At 36.9% G+C, this 25,327-nt stretch overlaps 1 protein-coding gene across 6 annotated transcripts in view; it reads left to right on the forward strand.

The window, feature by feature from the left end:
* The window catches only part of PDE1C (phosphodiesterase 1C), a 528,215-nt gene that overhangs the window by 417,424 nt on the left and 85,464 nt on the right, over nucleotides 1–25,327 (forward strand). For all 6 annotated transcript variants that reach the window (XM_081287899.1, XM_081287904.1, XM_081287900.1 and 3 more), the window contains 4 exons: nucleotides 1,520–1,620; nucleotides 4,319–4,447; nucleotides 9,914–10,015; nucleotides 10,572–10,692. In XM_081287899.1, the coding sequence (XP_081144025.1) occupies nucleotides 1,520–1,620; nucleotides 4,319–4,447; nucleotides 9,914–10,015; nucleotides 10,572–10,692 (453 nt within the window). The remainder of the gene's footprint in view (nucleotides 1–1,519; nucleotides 1,621–4,318; nucleotides 4,448–9,913; nucleotides 10,016–10,571; nucleotides 10,693–25,327) is intronic.

Here is a 25,327-nt window from a genome sequence, read left to right on the forward strand (position 1 = left end):
TACCCATCCTCAAAGAAGCAGTGAATCTCAGGAATTTTCTTAGACAAAGAAGAAAATCAATAGTTAAATAAAAGAAATAGTTAAAATAGGATATCACAAAACATTAATTTATTTTAAGTCATTTTGTATGACCTTTAATCATAAATATAGTTTATGCACTTATCTTTAATTTAGACTGTAAGCTCTTTTCTGAGTTCTGCTAATTGAAGTGTCTGTTGTCATCTGAGAGCAATCCTGCCCATATCTAAGATTTCTAGCTTCATGTCCTTCAAGTGAAATGGGAGTTAAAGAGACTCATGAAACAAACTGAATGTACAGTCTCCTTAAATTTTTATACTTGTTTTCTATGGTTTCACAGTTGTCATGTATTTTGAAAGCAGTTCTTTTAGCAACTTTCCAAAGCATTGAATTTGGGTAGAAATAACAACTTAATTGTTTTGTGTTCATATCCCCTTGGTTTATGCCACATTTAATTACATAATTGTAATAATGAGTTCAAAGTGTCAGAGTGGGGCTAGGAATAACCATACTGAATTCTGTGAGCATCAATTCAACCAGCAATGAAAGTGAGCAGAGGGTCCCAAAGGGGGCGCCTGTGTGTCATGAAGGTTCTGCTGTGTGGTTATTGGGCAGTAAGGGTTGCAGAGAGGATGGCAACCATCCGTGAACCCACAGAGACCACCAGATGAAAATCAGTTAAGGAACTTCCACAAGCAGTGGTTTTCATACTTTGGTGTGTATCAGAATTATCTGGATGGTTTACTAACACACAGGTGACTGGACCACAACTTAGAGTTTCTGGGCCATCTCACTGATTTCTGTCTACTACCTGGGATTCAAGCAGGGGTGCTTAACCACTGAGCCACATCCCCACATGGGGTTGGGTGGGGCCAAAGATTTTGCTTGCATTTCTAACAAGCTTCAGGTGATGCTGCTGCTGCTGGTCCAAGGAACACATTTGGCAAATCATTGAATTACATCAACCTGGACAGTGTGGATGGTGATAGCATACACAGGGCAGAAAGTCAGGTGTTATTTCTCCATTTGTCTTTACCCACCTTGTGGTGGATATTCACCCATTGATCAGACACTAGGTTTTCTATTCCTCTTAGTGCTTGATGTTCTGTTGAAACCTTGTGTGTGTGTGTGTGTGTGTGTGTGTGTGTGTGTGAGTGTGTGTGTGTAAGAGAGACAGAGAAACCTAGTTACATTATTTGAAAATTGTTGGAGAATGCGATGATGAGGGCTTTTAAAGATTTTGTGTTCACTGTTTTTCAGCTTTCTTGAAAAAAAGAGAAAAGTACCAGTTCGTTTAACTGTGCCTGCTCTTTTTAAGTCACAAGTCCTGCCGTCTCTTCACAGGGGGGAACAAAACACCCTCACTTCTGCATGTCAGAAAGCTTGGCAGGAGCTTACAGCTGTGGGTGGGAAGGCGGCCTTGTGGTCTGTCGTCAGCACGCTGAAGACTTTCTCTGAGAATGAGACAGATTATCTGATTGCTCTGTAATCTCCCTTTCAGAACTGGCTGACGGAGCTGGAGATCTTTGCTATAATCTTCTCAGCTGCCATCCACGACTATGAACACACCGGAACTACCAACAATTTCCATATCCAGACTCGGTGAGGATGCTGACATGTTGGAGAAGAGGCGGGATTGGGCAGGGGTAGAGTTTTAGAAGTTAGAGAGGTATTTGTCACCTGTCTTTTACATGGTTACTCTATTTTGAGTTTCTGAAAAAAATGAACATATACACAAAAAATTTGCCTGGTCAGCGTCAATCAAGACCTAGGGTATAAGAAGCCATCTGCTCTTAATTCTTGTATTTGATTCAGATCTAGCAAGCAAACATTCTCTATTTTAATTGTTCTTTATTTAAAATGTCCTAGGCCTACTCTACCTATATCTGACAGGTAGTGGGGTATTAGCACAGAGACCCAGAAGCCATGCAAACTAAATCAGGGACAGGTGATGATTGGACTATTTCTGTTGACATCAACAGTAATTGAGCCTTCTTGACCTCTGATCTCTGGGGTTCTGGTGAGTTACTCTGCTCATTTTCTCTGATTTAATTTCTGTTCAGTGCCTGAACTGTTGTTTGGCACAGGGCTTGGGAAGCTGGGTTGTCTCATGCCGGCCACCTTCACCATGAGCAACCTGTGCATCCTTCCTGATGAACAGCACAGGTAAACACGAACCTCCACTGAGAATAGTACCTGTGGGTCCAAGTGGCCCATTCTGAACCTCCTGAACTTTAACAGACATCAATGATTGATTGCAGTATGAAGGATTTTGACTTTGATATGCTTTCTTCCCAAGCTGTGGATCTATCCAGTCCTTTTCCTCTGTGTAAACCTAAAACCTTGCCTTTTCTCAGGACAGTGTGATGTGGAACTGGACAGAATCTGATAGTAGGGTTAATTGGGCTTTGGTATAAGAACCAAAGAAAGCTTGGATTTGGGGAAAAGTGGTAAGACAAAGAGAAAAATCATGGGGGGCAGGGGTTGGATAGTTGAATACTAAATAAATACTTGCTGATTTCACTTGAAAAAGCAGGTGTGTACTCCAGTTAGGTTTGTGTTCATTGAATCAATCCATATATATTTAATGAACTCAATGCTAGATTATGAGACGCACATACAAATGACAACATCATCTGGTCTGTTAGGAGGGGCATTCCAGCACAGAGGGAGTAGACAGGAAGGCGGAAGCTCTTTGCTTTAGTTCCTGCTCCTGCCTTCCTGCATGGTGATCTCAGCCACGGGGAAGCAGCCCTTTGTAGTTCTTTTCTAAGGTACTTAGATGGAGGGAACTCCGCAGAGCAGCTCTGCTCAATGTGGGTCTGTGGGTGGAGTCTTTGCTCTGAGGACAGAGACTGCAATGAAGAGCACCTGCTGCAGGAAGTGGGGGTGGTTGGAGTGACTGTGGATTTTGCCTGGAGACCAGAACTAACGGTCACAACTCAAGAAAGCAGCTTCATTACAGGAGGTGAAAAGTAGCTTCCTGACATGAAATACACACCCATTGGTCCCTAACTTACTCAGCAGATGAAAGAGGCCATCTTTCACCAACACATTTGCGTGTTTTATATTCTCTCCTCTGGAAAATTTCCAGTGGGTCCCATTAGGCTCCATTTAAAATCAAATTCAAACACTGATCTTCTTGGACAGAGCTTTATTCAGTGTGTCTGAGTCTATGTGATCCTTCTCAGAAAACTAAGTATGTGACTTAGTTTGTCCCTCAATGGACAACATGTTAAGCCTAACACTTCTGAGGTATGTTAGCGACATCCCAAAGTTTGGCCAGTGGCAGGTGAAAGCTATCTTGGGAGCACTGACCCTTCTGTCAGAAGTCCTTACCTCCGTCCCAGCCCTGACACTCAGCCACCATGAGACCCTCAGAAGCCACCTTACAACTCTGCACTCAGCTTTCTTGTTGAGAAATGAGTGAGCTTTAAAAATCCAAGCCTTCATTCAATTAAAATAAATAAATTCAATTAAAATAATATACAGCTCTGTTTGGTGACATTCAGTTATAAAATGGTCTTAGAGAAAATGACAGCTGTTATATAATTTTGGTTTTTCTTTCCTCCCTCCCTCCCTCCCTCCCTTCCTTCCTTCCTTCCTTCCTTCCTTCCTTCCTTCCGGAGATTGAACCTAGGGACACTTTGCCACTAAATTGCTTATTGTCCTACTTTTTATTTTATTTTAAGTTGCTTAGGGCTCCCCTAGGTTCCCGAGGCAAGCCTTGAATTTGCAATTCTCCTGCAAACTCCAGGGTGGCTGGGATTACAGGCATGGGTCACCATGCCCCGCTCTATTCTCTACTCTCAATTATCCACATGTGGCTTTTGCATGAAAAAATTTTTAAGATGAAGAGGTAACTTATAGACCATACCCAGCAGGGGATATGTGTTCAGAGACTCACAACTAAAATAAATAAGTTAGTACATTCATTGAATTAAATAAAAATTTTAACTTAAAAGTTATTCCAGAAAATATAAGAAAGTTTGACATAATCCACACTTTAAAAAACCACCTTTGCCACTACTTCAGGTCATTGAGATCTGGTTATATAGCTTCTAGAGAATTCCTGAGCTGGATGACACAGAATTCAAACACAAATATTGATAGTGAAGGAGCCTACATGCATCTGTTGATAATTTATAGTGTTCCTTTGAGGTTCTGATTTATGCAGATAGCATGAGGGTTGAGATGGTTCCTAAACCTAGGAAGAAGTGCATGTGTACTCCATCCCGTGGGGGTTCCCTGCAAGGATTCCGGGGGAATGTCCTGAACAGTCCTGTGTGGCTCTGTGCAGGTCTGATCCAGCGATTCTATACAACGACAGATCTGTATTGGAAAATCACCATTTGAGTGCAGCCTATCGCCTTTTGCAAGAGGATGAGGAGATGAATATCTTGATCAACCTCTCAAAGGATGACTGGAGGTAAGGATGAGATGTGAGAGATCTGGAGCCAGAGAAGGAACTGGGCAGACAGATGAAGTGTACTGCTCTTGAAGAAAGGGCAACCCATTTCAATTTAATTGTTGTAGCTCTCACTTCTGTTTGCAAGTACATCTCTCTTATGTCTAATTGATTTTTTCTTGTCAAAAAATGTTGAATTGTTTGTAAATAGAGGCTATAGACCATGATGCTTCCATCCCATCTGTTTGCTTTTTCCATCTTTACAATGTGTTTCTAATAATTTGTTGGAAAATGGAAGGATTTGGAGTCAAATAATTCAGTGTTGAGCTAAAACTTCTTGAGGAGGAAAACTGGAAAATCCTCTTCCAACAGTATCCAGTTGAGGGTATTTTGCAAAGATTTCTTGTTTGTTAACTTAGAAAACTTGTGTTGCTTTTAGCTAAGCCTCTTAATTCTGAACTTTATCAGTTAGTGTTTGTAAAAAACACTTTATGTATTTGATTTGGACTCTTAGCGATCTTCTAAGATTTTCTAAGGAAATTATTTTATACTTACAAAAATCCTGAGTACTTATTTCTGTCTCCTAAATGACAGTGTGTGATTTTGGATTTAGGCACTCCTGGGTTTGAATATGGATTGAATCACAAAATACATGTCTGACATTGAGGAAGTTAATCTCTTCCAGAAAATAGATAATAACATTTACTCTACAATGTGGTTAGGATTATAATAAATGATATCATCCATTTAAAAGGCTTTGCACACGTTGTGGAAGATATCTAACAAACCCACAACTCATTGTAGCTATAAATATGGATCAAGGCATTTTTAAACTTAGAGACAAAACTTCTCATCCTTTCAAGGTTCACTGTGACAGAGAACAGCTTCTCACAGATTTAGAGGCATCGGAGTTTTAAAGTATTGCATGAGGGCCTGTTTAGGTAGTAGATATTCCTGGCCAAGTGACAATCTAACAAATTGCCCCAAAGCTTGCACAATTTGCATTATTGCCTCTAACATACTTTTAAAACATAGCTATGTCACTTTTTTCATCTTTATTTTTGTTTTGGATTTTCTACCTCTCTTTAGCTATAGTTCTCCAAAATTTAGCTGCATTATTTGTGTTTCCATTCCACTGTAACTATGAGCTTCATTCACTCATTCAGTGAGTCTGGTGTAGACACTGCTTCACCCAGCATAACCCAGAATGCATCAGTTCACACCAGGCACATTGCTGCACATCAACCCAATCATCCTTGCTTATCTCTGCATTCTTATTGGTGGATATTTGTGAAGTACCAGTTATGAATAACCTGAGTATTTACTCTAAACAAAGAAAGTTATCAAATCATGTGAATACATAGGTAGAATTAGTGTAAAACATGAACAGACTTGTCTCTTGAAAATACAGTTGATTGAAATCTATTTATATGCTTGCCTTCCATACCTGTGTTTCTTATTCAATGCTATGTTGTCTCATAGAGTGAATTTAAGTATTATGTCAAGGAAGGACTGAAATCATGGAATGTCTCAGTTACTGGTGGAAACTTCTGATAGTTATAAACTGTTATACCATGTTTTGTTTCTACACCTGTTTCTTGGGATTTACATAATACAAAAATTACAGTTTATGACTTTAAATTACATGATTAAGTATTCTATCTTCATTTAAGGACAGCTTGAAAATATTATTTTGTTATTTTATCATATTTTATTAGTTTTTAGATACAGTGTGGTATTATCTCATAAATGAAATACTAATTTAATAATTAGAGCTCTCATCTAATCACATTAACCCAAAGACAACATATGTTAGCATTCCATGTCTTTCTCAGAAAGAAACTTTAATAGTTGGTAGGTTTTATCAGACTTTTTAGAACCTTTACAAGCGAATATGTTACCAGATATTTATTTCATTTCAAATTGGAAAAACATGGAATTCTACTTTTGACAGGCCAAATAAGCTGTTAATGAACTGATATGCATGCAAATAACAGCTAGAAACCCTGAAAAAAAAGTTTTTATATGACTCCATGATTTGAGGGATTTAGGGAGAACAAAATCAGGCAACTTTTGAATGGATGTCAAAATTTGGAGAATGTGACAAGACAAGGTAAATTTGCTCTTTTTGTGACTTTGTAGGAAATCTCAAGTGAAGATAACACCTTATATCATACACTCACACACACACACACACACACACACACGCACAAACACACACACATATAACTACATTCCATCTATAAGAGATATGCTTCAGAAATAAAGATACAAATAAGATGAAAGCAATGATATAAATATACCAACAGTAAGTATAAGAAGATAAAGTGATGATATTAATATCAGGTAAAATGAACTGCAAGATAAGGAGTATTGCCAAGGAAAGAGAAAGTTTTCTGACAATGAAAGAGTTAATTCATCATGAATAATGTATCAATCATAATAAATATCACATAACTACAGATCTCCAAAATATAAAATATAAAAATTAGTAGGAGAGACAAGAGGAACATGTATTTCTATAATCTTTGGTCACTATGGATGTAAATTAGAAATCATTAAAAGTATCTGGGAAAATCTCACATAGTTGAAAATTAAACAATACACTTCTAAATAATTCATGGGTCCAAAAAGTAATCACAGGGAAAATTAGAAAATATTTCAAATTTAATGAGAATGAAAATGGCAGCATATTAAAAATTCGTGGAATCCCATTAAGGCAGTGCTTAGAGGAAATTTATAGCTTTAAATGCTCATTTTAGGAAAGGAGAAAGATCTTATCAAAATGACTTCAAGGAAATAGAAAAAGAAAAGTAAATGCAAAGTAGATAGAAGAAAGGGAATTAGCAATGATAAAGTGAAGAAATAAGAAAAACAGAAAACAAATAATGGCAAAAATTAAAGTTAAATGCTAATACTTTGAAAAGAGCAAAAAAAAAATTGATGTCTCTGATCATACTGAACAATACCAAAGATAGAGAACATACATTACCCATCAGATTCTATTGACACCAAATACATAAGAAAGTATTACAGTTTTATCTCAATAACTTTAATAACCTTGATGAAATAGACAAATTCCATTAAAAAGAAGAAACATAAAATCTGAATATTCTTATATCTCTTAAGATAATTGAATTTGTCATTTAAAAAAAAACCCTTCCCATAAAGAAATCTCATCCTTGGATGGTTTCACTGGCAATTCCATTAAATGCACAAAGAAGAAATAACCGCAACTTGTTAGTCAGCTTTATGTTTTGTCATGTGACCAGACTATCCAACTTAAACTTAGAGGAGGAAAAGTTTTCCTGGGCTCATGAGATGAGGCAGAACATCATGGTGGAGGGCATGGTGGAGGGAAGCTGCTCAGCTCATAGTAGTGGGGAAGCAGAGAGAGAGAGAGGGTGGGGAAAGGATGAGGTTGAAGAGAAGATAAACCCTTCCAGGGCACGTACCCACTGACCTAATTCCTCCAACTATGTCCCACCTCCCTGTAGTCTATTCAGCTCTCCATGGATGAATCCATCAAATGAACTACCATGAGGTCATAGGCCTCATGATTCAACCATTGACCTAAAGCCCCACTACTGAACCTTACTGAATTGGGGACCATGGGTTCAGTAATGGGCTTTTGGGTGCATTCCACATATCATGACATCAACCTTACACCAATTTACTTAGAAAACAAAGAAGGGAAAAATATTCTCCTTGTGTTTTATGAGGTTTAATTTTGACACCATACCTATACCCTGCACAAAACATCATTACTTTAATATTAAAGACCAATATATCTTGTAAACATAGGTAACAACAATCTTTATTAAACAATAATGAAATTAATATAATTATATATATATATATATATATATATATATATATATATATATATATATATATATAATGCATCAGTGTGTGATGACTAATTTTATGTCAATGTGACTGGATTACTGTGTGCTGGATATTGGATCAAACATGATTTGGAATGTTTCTGTGTGTGTGTTTTTAAATGTGATTAATGTGTGAAAGAGTAGACTCAGATTGCCCTTCCTAATATGGGTGGACCTCATTCAATTATTGAGGGCTAGAAATGATAACAAGGCTGACCCTCCCTTGAGTAAAATAGAATCCTTCCTGCCTATCTTTAAACTGAGACACCAGTACACATCCATTAGAATAATGGAAATTAGAGACTGACAGAAGTAGTCAAAGAAAAGCTGGAACTTTCTTTCACTGGTGGTCAGTATGCAAAGTGATACAACTATTTTGAAAAATGTTTGACAGTTTCTCATAATAGGAAAAAAAATGGCGACCTAAAACAACAACCATTGTACTTCTAGGTACTGGCCCCAAAGAAATGAAAACATATGTTCACACCAATAACTTGTCTGTGAATACTTGTACCATCCTTATTTCCAATAGCCCTCAACAAAAATCTAATTACACAAATTGCCCATCCATTGGGAAATAGAACTTCTCACTTGTGGAATAACCTGGAATATCCACTCAGCAATAAATGGAAAGGAACTGTTGATGAACCACTGCACGGATGAATGGCAAACTATTATGCTGAGGAAAGGAAGCCCAAAACAAAAGAGTACATTTTAGTGTGTGTGTGTGTGTGTGTGTGTGTGTGTGATGTATATTAAATGGTTAGTGCTCACTGAGTTATGCAATTTATACAGAAGCAGTTTATTCTATGTAAATTATAACTCAACAAAGTTGTTAGAGACAGTAAAATTTTACTGGGGTTCAGAGGAAGGAAGAAGGAGGAACTAGGGGGAGCATGAGAAAATTTAGAATGCTGAAATTATTCTGTATGATACTGTAATGATGAACACATAACCTTACGTATATGTTGAAAACTGTAGAACTGGGCAATGTGGTGGATGAACCCTCGTGTATGTACTTTAGATAATATGTCAATATTGGTTCTCAGTTGTAATAAATGCACCACATTAATGAAAGATGTTAATACTAAGGGAAACTGTGCAGGGAAGAGGAGGTATATGGAACTCTCTCTCCTAGCTGCTCAATTTATCTGTGAACCTGAAACTACTCTAAAAACTAAAGTCTATTAAAAAAAAAAAAAGGTAGAATCCCTTTACCTGAAATATAATATGGATTATCAGTCTAGCTCCTAGAATCATTTTCAAGTTAATTCATCCTCAAAACTTTGAATTGAGTTGAGAAATGAGCACTTTAATACAATTTTCAGCTTCATTGGGTTTTTCCTGTGAGTTACTTTTCCAAATGATGTGTGTATTTCATGAATCATATTCCTAATAAATGATTTCCTTAATCTTTAACCTTCATTTATTCCTCATAAAAACCCACTGAAAAGAATCTAATTAGATTAGAAATGTCACAAATGATTAATTGATTTTGATTAGAAGTGCCAAAAAATAAACTAATTTTTCTTTTCCACTTTTCTTTTCTTTTTGTTTTTTTTCACTTCTATCCTTTTTCCTCTATGGGTGCCCCTGAAAGGGAGTTTCGAACCTTGGTCATTGAGATGGTGATGGCCACGGATATGTCTTGCCATTTCCAGCAAATCAAGGCAATGAAAACAGCTCTGCAGCAGCCAGAAGCGTAAGTGGGCTGATGACATAGTGTTTTCCTAGGTGTTTTTACTGAGGCTTCCTTGTCCCTGTTGTACTGTAAAAGCACATTTCCTTCACATAACCTTGTTGGGTGCTCTCATAAAGTGGGGGTGTTTGGAGGAGAGTGCATGAATATTATACATATCTCACAATTAGGCATATTCTCCATCAGAGTTGAAACAAACCATAGGGCCAGTAACCGTTTGCCCTTTAAAATTTAAAATAGTCCCTTGCGAGCAATTAAATGATCAAAGATCCACTTAAGGCAGATACAGGAAGTAAAAGCCTGTGATTCTTGGATGCTTGTCTTCTTGAATGATACAGCCATTCCATGAATGGGATTGAGTCAGAAGCATCCAGTTCAATAAACAGGGAGACCAAGGTGATGTGTACCCCGTCACTGGGTGAGATAATGCCCCTTTCCTTCATTTAGCTGAGTTTGCATTTGAGATGGGGGAATGGAAGGGATTTAAACCCTCAGTGATTTTTAAAATCCTTCTGAGGATAGATGTGTGGTCATTGAGAGTGGCCACTTTGCTTTTCAGAATCGAGAAGCCCAAAGCCTTATCCCTGATGCTGCACACAGCAGACATTAGCCATCCTGCAAAAGCGTGGGACCTGCACCACCGCTGGACCATGTCACTGCTGGAGGAGTTCTTCAGACAGGTACCTTGTTGCTGTGCTGGTCATCAGGGCTGTCATCCCTGGGTATTTTAGGAAATTCATGTTTGGGACCACTGTGATTAGGACTCTTGACATTATTTTCTTCAGGTGGAGTGGTGGGTTTCACAGCTTTGATCCCTCCTTCCTGGATATATCATGTTTGAATCTTAACCAAATTCTGATTCTTGGGACATTATAAAATGTATCTCTATCTTATACATTTCTGTTTAGAAGAAAAAGCATTTTCTATGTCATTTGAGGACCCCTCCTCTTTATTTTCTAATGGACTGAAAAAATGGTACTTATTTTGGCATTGACCTAGGGATTAAGTTGTGAATCTTTAACTCACGTCTCTGTTACAATTGGTGGGGTGGAAACATCCAGGGTATTAAATTCCAAAACGAAGTGTGGCAAATCAGGGTAAGGAAATCATTAGACACTGTTTTTCCAATTATATTTAAACTTAACCACATCTTAAGATCCAGAGTTGTGTTATCTACAAGAATAGACAGAGTCTTTAATGAGTATACATTGCTTTCAAACAAATTTAAAAACACATATTTAGAACAGAGAAATAGGAAGGAAAATCATGCACATTACCAAGACCAAAGTCTTTTCAGTTTCAGGCATGCATACCTAACCTGGTCTCCAAAAGAATTATGTTCAGACATCTGCTGAAGATATTATGGCCTAAGGTTGAAAATGTAACATGTCAATGGTGTGACCTAAGTTACAGTTAATTCAAGTTAATAAAGTTAATTCAATTAATTTGTCTTAATTGAAGAAGGGAGGTATAGGACATGGATTTGGAGGTATCTAAAATTCCATAAAATACTACTTATTAGCACCAGTCTTACCTTTGTCCCTTAAAACTGATAAGGGATAGGCTCTTTAGCTATGTCTTAGTCCATTTTCTGTTACAATAACAAAGGCCTAAGACTGGGTAATTTATAATGAACAGATATTTATTTAGATTATGGTTCTGAAAGTTGGAAGTCCAAGACCATGGTGTGCATCTGGTCAGAGCCTTCCTGCTTCATTATAACATGATGGAAGGTACCACGGAACAAATCTGTGAGCTCAGGTCTTTCTCTTCTTACAAAGCCACTAATACTGTATGCCAGTACTGTATGGGGGGACCACCTGATGACTTTATCTAATCCTAATTACCTCCCAAGTCTTCATTTTCAAATACTAATAATATGTGACTTTAGGGATTAAGTTTTCAATATATGAAAATTTGAGGGGGACACATCCAAACCGTAGCACACTGATTACAAAAGATTTTTGGAGCAAATTACTCTTGTGATTTTTCATAATCTTATGATTCTCATTTGAGGGGAGAAATTGTAGAATGCATTTCTGTGTATTTTATTCCTTCTGAAGCTGTACATTTTAGTGATAAAGTGGGACTAGTGTCAACAGCATGTACAAGTCAGAAAGCCTTTTTTTTTTTGTACACTAGATTGAATCTGGGGGTGCTTAACCATTGAGCTACATACCCAGCCCTTTTTTATATTTTATTTTGAGATATGGTCTCGCTAATTTGCTTTAGGGCCTCACTTAATTGCTGAGGCTGGCTTTGAATTTGCCATCCTCATACCTCAGCCTTCTGAGTCACTGGAATTACAGGTGTGCACCACCGCACCCGGCATCACAAAACCTTTTATTGGAGTTTTTATTCCAATGAATTTGAGGCCTGGGAATAATTAAGTCACCCCTCTAATTCCTTATGGTCTTGCAGTTTTTTTGTTGAGGGGGGATAAGGGGTTCTGGGTAAATTTGGACCAGTTTTCTTAAGAGCCTTCCAACCTTAAGCGCTCAGTTTCTTTCACTCTGTCCCTGGGGGCTCGTCCACCACATGTGCGCACTCATGTGAACCCACAAGCTGTTATATGGATACACCAGCAAGTGCCTTCTTCTGAATAGGGTCATTTCCCATTGCAAAGTCAATGCCTGGTCTCCCAGGGTAGTTCTCAAAGGGAATTCAAGGGTGAGTATGCAGAGAGGGGAGCTAGAACTTTCCAGGTGTGGCCCACTTGTGTATAAAAGCAGGACAGCAAATTCATCCTTCATTTAAGGCTTATTTTGAGCCATTTTTTATTTTGGGCTATTTTTTCTAATAGCAGTGACAGAACTTTCTCCAAATACCCACTCCCCTGGCCATATGCTTACTTCCATATGACTTTTGTAATAAAACTCCCATTCAGTCCTTGACCTTAGCTAATCATTTAAGTTTGATGGATCAAAGTGATTTCCTCTTTTCAATTATGAGTGAATGACTTAAATATGTGAACATTTTCTTCCTATAAAGGAAACCTTGTTTGCATACATATACACAAAAATTCAAGTTGAATAAAAATATGTTAGAGGCAATGCAAATCTAACCATATTGAACTCTTTTGCCTGTTGGGAATCTAATGTTAGCTCACTGGATTGGAACTATGTTTAGTAATTATAAGTCAGTAAATTATTTTTATTGACTTAATATTTTAACTTAGATGCCATAAGCCATAGCAAGTAACCCATGTAGGAGAAATGTTGCCTCAGCTCTTAACAATAGATTTTAAATTGGACAGTTCAAATGGGAAATCTCAATGGGACTGTAGAGTCTTTTTAAAAAGTCGGGTTATATTTCAAAATAAGGGCATAGCCTCAGTGCACATGGACCAGACCTTACATACTTTACTAAAGAGGGCATTACATCTTCAGTTTTATATCCATAATTTATGAAATCCAAGCCATCGCTTCAGGATGCTTTTCGATGAAATATTGACTTTCAAAACAAGTATGTTTACCTCCTGGCAAATACATCTTATAAAAGCTTGAGGTTCATTTCCTTTGTATTGCTGTATATTTTTTATATTTCACAAACCTCTCTTTCAATTCTTAATTCCTTCTGTGTCTGTGATTGTTAGGTTTCCCCCCTTCTTTCTCTACAAAATTACATAATTGCTTTATTGTTTCCTTTTTATTTAATACTGCTGTAATCACTGTTTCATTTTTATTAATTCATTCCTTCTGCTTGAATCTGTTTTGTTCTTTTTCTAATTCTGAATTGGATGCTCAATTCATTTACTTTCATTATTGCTTGTTTAGAAAACATGAAACTAGGAGTTTTTCTTTTTTTATTATCAGGAATTTCATAGGTCCTGATATGCAGCATGTTCACTATTGTTCTTTACTAAATATTCTGTAATTTGGGTTTTGATCTCTTCTAGCCAGCAGTTGCTTCAGATAAAGTTTTGTTTCCTTGTTTATAATTCTTCAGTGGTATGTTTCTTTGTTTAAGAACTTTGTAATTAATTTTTGTTTATCGAATTTTGATGAAAGAATTTTTCCATTGTTTGGATCTTATTTTGAAATTTGTACATCACCTGCTATATAGTCACCTTTTGCAAGTATTCATGGATCATCAGAGGTAGATTTATTTCCTATTTGCAGGGTAATGTTAAAGGAAAACCAGGCATCTATCCACCTTCTTAATTATGATATTTAGGTATTTTATATATCATTTTTAAAATTTTGAGCTATCGTGGGCTGACAGGTGTTTCTATTATTTTCTCTATGCACTATAATTTTTGCTTCACAAAATTTGATTTTTGGGGGGAGAGGAGTACCAGAGAGTGAACTCAGGGACACTCCTGAGCCACATCCCCAGTCCTATTTTTTTTTAAGAGACAGGGTCTCACTGTGTTGCTTAGCACCTCACTTTTGCTGATGGCTGGCTTAGAACTCTCCATCCTCCTGCCCCAGCCTCCTGAGCTGCTGGGATTACAGGCATGCGCCACCCCGCCTGGCTGCATGTTGATTCTATACCACTTAGTTTTGGGATATTTGTAACTGTTAGACCCTCATAGTTTATTATGCCCTGCATCAGTATAAAGCCCACTTCTTCGTATCATCTAGTGCTCTTCCTAGAATTAAAATTTAACTCACATGAAGAATCTGATCTTGTCTTTGCACATTGTTTTTACTTTTAGCCTTTATAGACATTTTGATTTATACAAATCTTTATACAACTGAATTTCTTAAATAAGCCAATCAGATGTTTTCTGTTGTATAATTGAAGGTAGCCACATTATCATCTATTGAAATAACAGGAATGTTTGATCTTAATTACTATCATATTTTATATCATGCTTTCTGTTTTTATATGTTTTTCAAAAATAGTTCATTATATTTTCTGGGCCACCTACTTTGTTATATATTTGGTTTTTCTGATTATCTCAAAATTTTATGTTTTAGTTCTTCTAGTGGTTAACTTGCTAATGAAAACTAAATTCTCTATTTATTCAGATAGTATTTATTGTCTCCATTATAAAAATTAGTAAATGTTGACCTCCCTTACTCCTTCTGCAATACCCACTTTATTTTTTTATATATTTTTAAAAATTTTATTGGTACATACACATAAAAGTGGGATTCGATGTTACATATTTACACATGCACACAACATAACAATATAATCTGGTAAATTAATTTTTTATTTATATGTGACAGTGGAATGCATTACAGTTCTTATTACACATACAGAGCACATTTTTTCATATCTCTGGTTGTGTACAAAGTATATTCACACCAATTCATGTCTTCATACATATACCAATACCCACTTTAGATGGCTTTAATATCTTGCTTACTTCTTGTGTCCCTTGATTATTTAAGTAAAGCCCTTTTACTTTATATATCAGACATAAATGATATATTTTACCCTGTCTGTAAAAGACAAGGCAGTGATTCATACTCTCATTACCTGTTTCCTTTCCTCTCATAATGTAACTAATTCCTTGTTGCTGCTTGTTGGTTATATTATTTCCAAATTGTCCCAATATTTTAAGTGAGCATTCCCTTTTGTAGACTATATGGTGTACACAAAGCACAGCCCCCCCAAAATGTGACTGAGAAAGGTGGAAAAAAAAAAAACTTGACAAAGGCGTAATTCCCTGGTAGTTCTTGTCTTGGTGGTACTCAGTGTTGGCTCTTTGGCCAAGGTGGTTCCTCAAGAAGTTCCTTCTAGAAACAATGGAGTTGCTTCAAGCCTCGTCATTGTTTGCTTGTGAGTTTCCCTGCTGCTGTTGATACTTGGGTCCGATTTGCTTGGGTGTGACGTTTTTAGATCCAACTTTCTTTCCATGAGGTCTTTTTTTATTCTCCCCCAAGTGTTTTCCACACCCAAATGTTGCTATGAAGAGTTTGAAGCCAGGCTGACAATATTTCCGTGTTGAGGTGATTTATCTTTTGGCATATGTTTCCTAAAGATTATTTTTTGTTTTAAAGAAAAAGATTTTTTATTATGGAAAATTTTAAATGTATACAACCTGAGATGAATTCTTTTCCTACGAGCCCAGTGAGCTTTCTAGGGAGTGCTTGGGTAGTGATTGTTTCCTGTCAGCTCTTCATTTGGGGACGTGGCATGTTCTTTCCTCTACAGGTTCCAGTTGGGTGGATGACATCTTTGAACGTCTCCTTTGTCCACTTGTTCTCTAGGGGCAAACTACAGCTCATATGTTGCTTCTTGCTTGTTTCTCTTCCATGTTGGTTGTTTTTTCCTTAATATTTTTAACCCTTTGTTTGGTCTGCTTTTCTCACTCCTGACCTCTATGGATGCTATAATTCTGGTTTTCTTTTCTACATGTATCTTCCCTGTACTTTATTCACTCTTGTTCTCCTGAAACCCTGTTTTTGTGATTAACATGTATTTCTCAATGTTCATTAAGATATGTTTGATCTTGGTGGCACCATTGTTCTGTTTCTGATGTTAGTCTATCTCTTTTTCTCTTCTTCCTTCTCCTCCTCTTCCTCCTTTTCTTTTATTCCCTCTGTCCCTTTATCTTACTTTTTTTTTTTTTTTTGTAGTGCTAGGGATTGAACTCAGGGCAGTGTGCATGTTGAGCACGTGCTTTGCCAATGAGCTACTCCCATACCTTCTCTTCCCACTTTGAGGGGGCTTTTAAAAATTTTTTTTCCCCTCTTGCCCTTCCTCTTTTTCTCCATCTTCTCCTTCCTGGGGTCCTCATACTCATCTTTCTATTCTATTTCCTTCTTTTTCGTTTCTTCTTACTCCCACTCCTTTCCCCCTCCTTCTTTTTTCCTTCTTCATTTTATTATTATTATATTTGAGTGAAATGAATTCTTTTTGTACTATCTATTTGCAGAAGATTTGTACCAGGAGGAAACAAGAGCAGTAGTACTCTAAGCAACCTGGGATTTTCCTTGGTTTATTTTGTGATTCCTATGCAGTGGTGTGTGTGTGTGTGTGGTGTGTATGTGTGTGCCTTTATGTTTTCCAACATATCAGAGGGAAGCTATGGTAGGATTGCTCATAATTCAGCCTCTGCCCTCCACCAGCCTCAGTATCTCACGGCATCCCTCTTTGATATTCACAGCGTTTGATGACCCTTCCATACATAGTTTTTATTTAGATTACAGATTTTAATAGTATTTGTATTTCTGTTTCTTATTCTCCTTATTGCGAAGGTGATAATTTCTTAGAAGAAAGGGCTAAAATTTACTATCTTAAATCCAAAATCACAATACTTTTCTCATAGCTAATCTTTGTGCACTCTTTCTCGAGGAGCATGGAGAGTGTACATTGCTGCATTTTGGTTTTGTTGTGGTTGTTCTTGGTTTTGTTTTTTTTTATAGTTGTCATTGAAATTCATTTTTATTGAGAACCTGAAATTATTTCTTTTCATATAGTACAGTGATGTCTCTGTGAGTAGGGAGACAAATAGAGTGTGGGAATTTTAACTGTATTTAAACTTTTTCTCTAACCTGTTGAGTTTATTTTATTAAGTCAGAATTCACACACCATAAATTCATCCTTTCCCAGGATACCTTTCAGTGGTTTTCAGCATATCCACAAAGTCATGCAATCATTACCATGATCTAATTCTAGAACGTTTTCATCACTGTAAAAAAGAAAAGTACTTGTTAGTAGTTACTCCCCATTTCTCCTTCCCCTAGTCTCTGGCAACTACTCATCAATTTTATGTCTCTGTGTATTTGCCTTTTCTAGATTTTATTATATAATGCATCATGTTTTCAAGGTTCATCTATATCAGAACATATATCAGTATTTCATTCCTTTGTGGCTGAATAACATTACATTATATAGATATTGCATATTTTGTTATTCATTTATCAAGTAACATGACTTGCACATTTGTACTTTTTATCTATTATCAACAATGCTACTGTGAACATTCATATACAAGTTTTTTGTGGACATATATTTTTAATACTCATGGGGTATAAACTAGGAGTGGAATTGATGTGTTTTATGCTAACTCTAGTTTAAACTTTTTAAATTCTTTTTTACTGATTTTATTATTTTCTAATACACGACAAAAGTGGAATGCATAATTCTTATTACACATATAGAGCACAATTTTTCATATCTCTGTATAAAGTATGTTCATGCCAATTTATGCCTTTATACATGTACTTTGTTATTTTTTTGCATTACAATTCTTAATACATATATATACCACAATTTTTCATATCTCTGTTTGTATATAAAGCATGTTGACACCCAATTCAAGTCTTCATACATGTACTTTGGATAATGATATCCTTCACATTCCACCATCCTAGCTAATCCCCTGCCCCCTCCCTTTCCCTCCCACCCCTCCTTCCTATCTAGAATTAATCTAAACCTCCCATGCTCTCCCTCCCTACCCCACTATGAGTCACCCCCCTTATATCAGAGAAAACATTAGGCATTTGGTTTTTTGGGATTGGCTATCTTCACTTAGCATTATCTTCTCTGTTCTTTTTTAATGCTAAGTAAAATTCCATTGTGTATATATGCCACATTTTTGTTGTTTTGTTTTTAGTACCAGGGGTTGAACTCAGGGGCACTCAACCACTGAGCCACATCCCTAGCCTTATTTTGTATTCTGTTTAGTGAATTGCTTAGGGCCTCCCTAATTGCTGAGGCTGGCTTTGAACTCATGATCCTCCTGCCTCAGCCTTCCGAGGCACTAGGACTACAAATGTGTATCACTGTGCCTGGTACACTGCTGTATTTTGTTTAGCTTGATGTTTTTGTTCAGTCTCCAAATACCTATCTTTTCTTCCCTCCACCTGAAAAGACTCACTTGAGATATCACCTGTTTTCGAAGTTCTCACATTGACAGATGCCAGGTTCCCTGTGAACTTCCAATTCAAGGACTCTTATTTCTTTTTACTAGTTTGCTGCTTACATATAGTTTCAGTAACAAACTAACCTTCAAATGTAATGCAGCACACCTAAATATAAGTGTGTCACCCACTTATTTTATTTTTAATTTTTTATTGGTTGTTCACAACATTACAAAGCTCTTGACATATCATATTTCATACATTAGATTGAAGTGGGTTATGAACCCCCAATTTTACCCCAAATGCAGATTGCAGAATCACATCGGTTACACATCCACAATTTTACATAATGCCCTATCAGTAATTGTTGTATTCTGCTACCTTTCCTATCCCCTACTATCCCCCCTCCCCTCCCCTCCCAACTTCTCTCTCTACCCCATCTACTGTAGTTCATTTCTCTCCTTGTTTATTTTCCCATTCCCCTCACAACCTCTTATATGTAATTTTGTATAGCAATGAGGGTCTCCCTCCATTTCCATGCAATTTCCCTTTTCTCTCCCTTTCCCTCCCATCTCATGTCTCTGTTTAAAGTTAATCTTTTCTTCCTGCTCTCCCTCCCTACTCTGTTCATAGTTGCTCTCATTATATCAAAGAAGACATTTGGTATTTGTTTTTTAGGGATTGGCTAGCTTCACTAAGCATAATCTGCTCTAGTGCCATCCATTTCCCTGAAAATTCTATGATTTTGTCATTTTTTATTGCTGCATAGTACTCCATTGTGTATAGATGCCACATTTTTTTTTATCCATTCATCTATTGAAGGGCATCTGGGTTGGTTCCACAGTCTAGCTATTGTGAATTGTGCTGCTATGAACATCGATGTGGCAGTATCCCTGTAGCATGCTTTTTTAAGGTCTTCAGAGAATAGTCCGAGAAGGGCAATAGCTGGGTCAAATGGTGGTTCCATTCCCAGCTTTCCCAGGAATCTCCAAACTGCTTTCCAAATTGGCCGCACCAATTTGCAGTCCCACCAGCAATGTACAAGTGTACCCTTTTCTCCACATCCTCGCCAGCACTTGTTGTTGTTTGACTTCATAGTGGCTGCCAATCTTACTGGGGTGAGATGGTATCTTAGTGTGGTTTTGATTTGCATTTCTCTGACTGCTAGAGATGGAGAGCATTTTTTCATGTACTTGTTGATTGATTGTATATCCTCCTCTGAGAAGTGTCTGTTCAGGTCCTTGGCCCATTTGTTGATTGGGTTATTTGTTATCTTATTGTCTAATTTTTTGAGTTCTTTGTATACTCTGGATATTAGGGCTCTATCTGAGGTGTGAGGAGTAAAAATTTGTTCCCAGGATGTAGGCTCCCTATTTACCTCTCTTATTGTTTCTTTTGCTGAGAAAAAACTTTTAAGTTTAATTAAGTCCCATTTGTTGATTCTAGTTGTTAACTCTTGTGCTATGGGTGTCCTATTAAGGAATTTGGAGCCCGACCCCACAATCTGTAGGTCGGAGCCAACTTTTTCTTCTATCAGACGCAGAGTTTCTGATTTGATATCAAGCTCCTTGATCCATTTTGAGTTAACTTTTGTGCATGGCGAGAGAAAGGGATTCAGTTTCATTTTGTTGCATATGGATTTCCAGTTTTCCCAACACCATTTGTTAAAGATGCTATCCTTCCTCCATTGCATGCTTATAGCCCCTTTATCAAATATAAGATAGTTGTAGCTTTGTGGATTAGTCTCTGTGTCCTCTATTTTATACCATTGGTCCACCCGTCTGTTTTGGTACCAGTACCATGCTGTTTTTGTCACTATTGCTCTGTAATATAGTTTGAAATCTGGTATTGCTATACCGCCTGATTCACACTTTCTGCTTAGAATTGCTTTTGCTATTCTGGGTCTTTTATTTTTCCATATGAATTTCATGATTGCTTTATCTATTTCTACAAGAAATGCCGTTGGGATTTTGATTGGCATTGCATTAAATCTATAGAGAACTTTTGGTAATATCGCCATTTTGATGATGTTAGTTCTGCCTATCCATGAACAGGGTATATTTTTCCATCTTCTAAGATCTTCTTCTACTTCTCTCTATAGGGCTCTGTAGTTTTCATTGTATAAATCTTTCACCTCTTTTGTTAGGTTGATTCCCAAGTATTTTATTTTTTTTGAGGATATTGTGAATGGAGTGTTTTTCCTCATTTCCATTTCAGAAGTTTTGTCGCTGATATACAGAAATGCCTTTGATTTATGCGTGTTGATTTTATATCCTGCCACTTTGCTGAATTCATTTATTAGTTCTAGTAGTTTCTTTGTAGACCCTTTTGGGTCTTCTAGGTATAGAATCATGTCATCTGCAAATAGTGATAATTTAAGTTCTTCTTTTCCAATTTTTATGCCTTTAATTTCTTTCGTCTGTCTAATTGCTCTGGCCAGTGTTTCGAGAACTATATTGAATAGAAGTGGAGATAAAGGGCATCCCTGTCTTGTTCCGGATTTTAGAGGGAATGCCTTCAACTTTTGTCCATTCAGAATAATGCTAGCCTGAGGCTTAGCATAGATAGCTTTTATAATGTCAAGGTAAGTTCCTGTTATCCCTAGTTTTTCTAATGTTTTGAACATAAAGGGATGCTGTACTTTGTCAAATGCTTTCTCTGCATCTATCGAGATGATCATATGGTTCTTATCTTTAAGTCTATTGATGTGGTGAATAACATTTATTGATTTCCGTATGTTGAACCATCCTTGCATCCCAGGGATGAATCCTACTTGATCATGGTGCACTATTTTTTTGATGTGTTTTTGTATTCGATTCGCCAGAATTTTATTGAGGATTTTTGCATCTAGGTTAATTAGAGATATTTGTCTGTAGTTTTCTTTCTTTGAGGTGTCTTTGTCTGGTTTCGGAATCAGGGTGATGTTGGCCTCATAGAATGAATTTGGAAGAGCTCCCTCTTTTTCTATTTCCTGAAATAACTTGAAAAGTATTGGTATTAATTCTTCTTTAAAGGTTTTGTAAAACTCTGCTGTATACCCATCCGGTCCTGGACTTTTCTTGGTTGGTAGTCTTTTGATGGTTTCTTCAATTTCATCCATTGAAATTGGTCTGTTCAGATTGTGTGTATCCTCCTGACTCAGTCTGGGCAAATCATATGACTTAAGAAATTTATCGATGTCTTCACTATCCTCTATTTTATTGGAATATAGGTTTTCAAAATAATTTCTGATTGTCTTCTGTATTTCTGTAGCATCTGTTGTGATATTGCCTTTTTCATCCCGTATGTTAGTAATTTGAGTTCTCTCTCTTCTTCTCTTCGTTAGCATGGCTAAAGGTCTGTCGATCTTATTTATTTTTTCGAAGAACCAACTTTTAGTTTTGTTAATTTTTTCAATAGTTTCTTTTGTTTCAATTTCATTGATTTCTGCTCTGATTTTAATTATTTCTTGCCTTCTGCTACATTTGCTGTTGTTTTGCTCTTCCTTTTCTAGGGCTTTGAGTTGGAGTGTGAGCTCATTTATTTGTTGGTTTCTTCTTTTTTTGAGGAATGACCACCAGGCGATGAATTTTCCTCTTAAAACTGCTTTCATTGTGTCCCATAGATTCCGATATGTTGTGTCTGTATTTTCGTTTATCTCTAAGAATTTTTTGATTTCCTCCTTTATGTCTTCTGTAACCCATTGATCATTCAGTAATATATTGTTCATTTTCCATGTGATGTAGGATTTTTCCTTCCTTCTTTTATCATTGATTTCCAGTTTCATTCCATTATGATCAGATAAAATGCATGGTATTATCTCCACCCCTTTATATTTACTGAGGGTTGCCCTATGGCATAATATATGGTCTATTTTTGAGAAGGATCCATGTGCTGCTGAGAAAAAAGTATAGCCATTTGATGATGGTTGATATATTCTATATAAGTCAGTTAAGTCTAGGTTATTGATTGTGGTATTGAGATCTATAGTTTCTTTATTCAACTTTTGTTTGGAGGATCTGTCCAATGGTGAGAGTGGTGTGTTGAAGTCTCCCATAATTATTGTGTTGTGGTCTATTTGATTCTTGAATTTGAGAAGAATTTTTTTTATGAATGTCGCAGCACCATTATTTGGTGCGTAAATATTGATAATTGTTATGTCTTGTTGGTGAATGGTTCCTTTTAACAGTATATAATGACCTTCTTTATCCCTTTTGATTAACTTAGTCTTGAAGTCGATTTTATTCGATATGAGGATGGCCACCCCTGCTTGCTTGCGAGGACCGTGTGCGTGGTATATTTTTTCCCATCCTTTCACCTTTAGCCTGTGTATGTCTTTTCCAATCAGATGTGTCTCCTGGAGGCAGCATATTGTTGGGTTTGTTTTTTTAATCCATGATACCAGCCTATGTCGCTTTATTGGAGAGTTTAAGCCATTAACATTCAGAGTTACTATTGATATATGGTTTGAACTTCCATCCATGATTGATTGTTTATCCTTTTTTTTAAAAAAAAAAAAATTTAGTTTGTTTCACCATGGTTGTCTTTCCCCTCGCCCTCTGTCTTTACTGAGGCACTTCCCACTGATGGTTTTGGTTATTGTTTTTCATTTCTTCTTCATGTAGTGTTTTGCTCAAAATGCTTTGCAATGCTGGTTTTCTGGCTGCAAATTCTTTTAACTTTTGTTTATCATGAAAGATTTTTATTTCGTTGTCATACCTGAAGCTTAATTTTGCTGGATACAGGATTCTTGGTTGGCATCTATTGTCTTTCAGTGTTTGAAATACATTGTTCCATGACCTTCTTGCTTTCAGTGTCTGTGCTGAAAAATCCGTTGTTAACCGTATTGGTTTACCCCTAAATGTAATCTGTCTCCTTTCCCTTGTAGCTTTTAATATTTTCTCTTTGTTCTGTATATTGGATATCTTCATAACAATGTGTCTTGGCGTTGGTCTACTGTGATTTTGTGTGCTCGGTGTCCTGTATGCATCTTCAATTTGTATATCTGTTTCCTTTTTTATTTCTGGGAAGTTTTCTGTAATTATTTCATCCATCAGGTTACTCATTCCCTTGGTTTGAATCTCTGTACCTTCTTCTATCCCGATGACTCGTATGTTTGGTTTCTTCATGTTATCCCATAACTCTTGGATGTTTGTCTCGTGATTTTTTACCAGCCTTTCTGAGTTGGCTAGACTCTTTTCAAGATGGTATATTTTGTCTTCATTATCTGACGTTCTGGTTTCTACTTGCTCCACTCTGTTAGTGATACTCTCAATTGAGTTTTTAATTTGGTTTATCGTTTCCTTCATTTCTAGAATTATTGTTTGATTATTTTTTATAATCTCTATCTCCTGATAGAGATGCTTAACTTTTTCTTTTATCTGTTTATGAAATTCATTCTGAATGTGTTCTTTCGCTGCTTGAATTTGCTGTCTTGTATCCTCCTTAAGGTTCCATTCCATCTGTCTAAGGTGTTCCTTGAGTTCTTTATATGACCATTTTTCTGATGACTCCACGTCCTCCTGAATATTTAGGCTGTCCTGCATTGTTTGTAGTCCTTTTCTTCCTTGTTTTTTGAAGCTGCTCATGTTACTTCTTGTTCTGTTTGACTGCTGGGTTACTGTTTACTCCTATAAATTAATTTGATGTTTGGGAGGAAAGGTATTTGAAGGGAAGGGGTGAAGTCACTAAAGAGAATGAGAGTAGGCAGGTAGAATTCAAGGAAAGGGGGGATAAGAGAAATGAAAAGACTAAAGAAGAAAAAAATAGGAACTAAAAAAGAAAAAAAAAAGAAAAAAAAATTAAAAAAAAATAATAATAATAATTTAAAAAAATAATTTAAAAAAATTTAAATTAAAATTAGTAGCAAAAAAAATTTTTTTAAAATATTTTGTAAAAAAAAAAATTTTAATTAAACAACAAGAAAGAAAAAAATGAAACTGAAAGAAAAACCCAAATCAAAAAAAAAAAAAAAACCCTAATAAATGCCGTCTTAGAGTTTGATTAACTTCTCTTCCAGTAGGTGGCACTTTGTCCACCAGGCCAAGTTTCTCCTGTCGATATGCGGGAACCAATCACTGTGCAGCAGCTCCTCCCAGACTGGGCGAGTCTCCAATCCTGAGTGTCTAGGGCCTCCTCTTGTGTCTAATCACTTCCCACTTTTTCTCTAGCCAGGCCCCTCTCACCACAATACTGGCTACAAGCCAGGTCTGCTGCTCCCGGGAGCCCTGTTTTCATGAACGACTGGGCACACTCTTCCAGTTTGCCATTCCCTCAGACCCTAAGTTTGTAGAGCTTGGGGCTGAGAATCCTCAGCGGATTTTACTTGCCCTCCTGTATCCACTTCCCCGTAGCTGGTGCAAGAGACCTCAGCAGTCAGCCCTGGTGGGAGCGGTAGATCCGCGCCGCGGGGACCCGCACCACCTCTGATTCCCTCGGGCTGGCTGTAGCACTCGTGGGAGAGCTGGGAGGGGCCCTTGCGGGAGAGCTGGGAGTGGCCCTTAAGGTTTTCCCGATGTGTGGAGAGGGAAGGCTGTGGGATCACACACCTGTAGCTGTCGGTTTCAACGAA

Source organism: Spermophilus citellus (genome assembly GCF_964194105.1).
Source record: "Spermophilus citellus genome assembly, chromosome: 3".
In the NCBI taxonomy this organism is placed as follows: domain Eukaryota; kingdom Metazoa; phylum Chordata; class Mammalia; order Rodentia; family Sciuridae; genus Spermophilus; species Spermophilus citellus.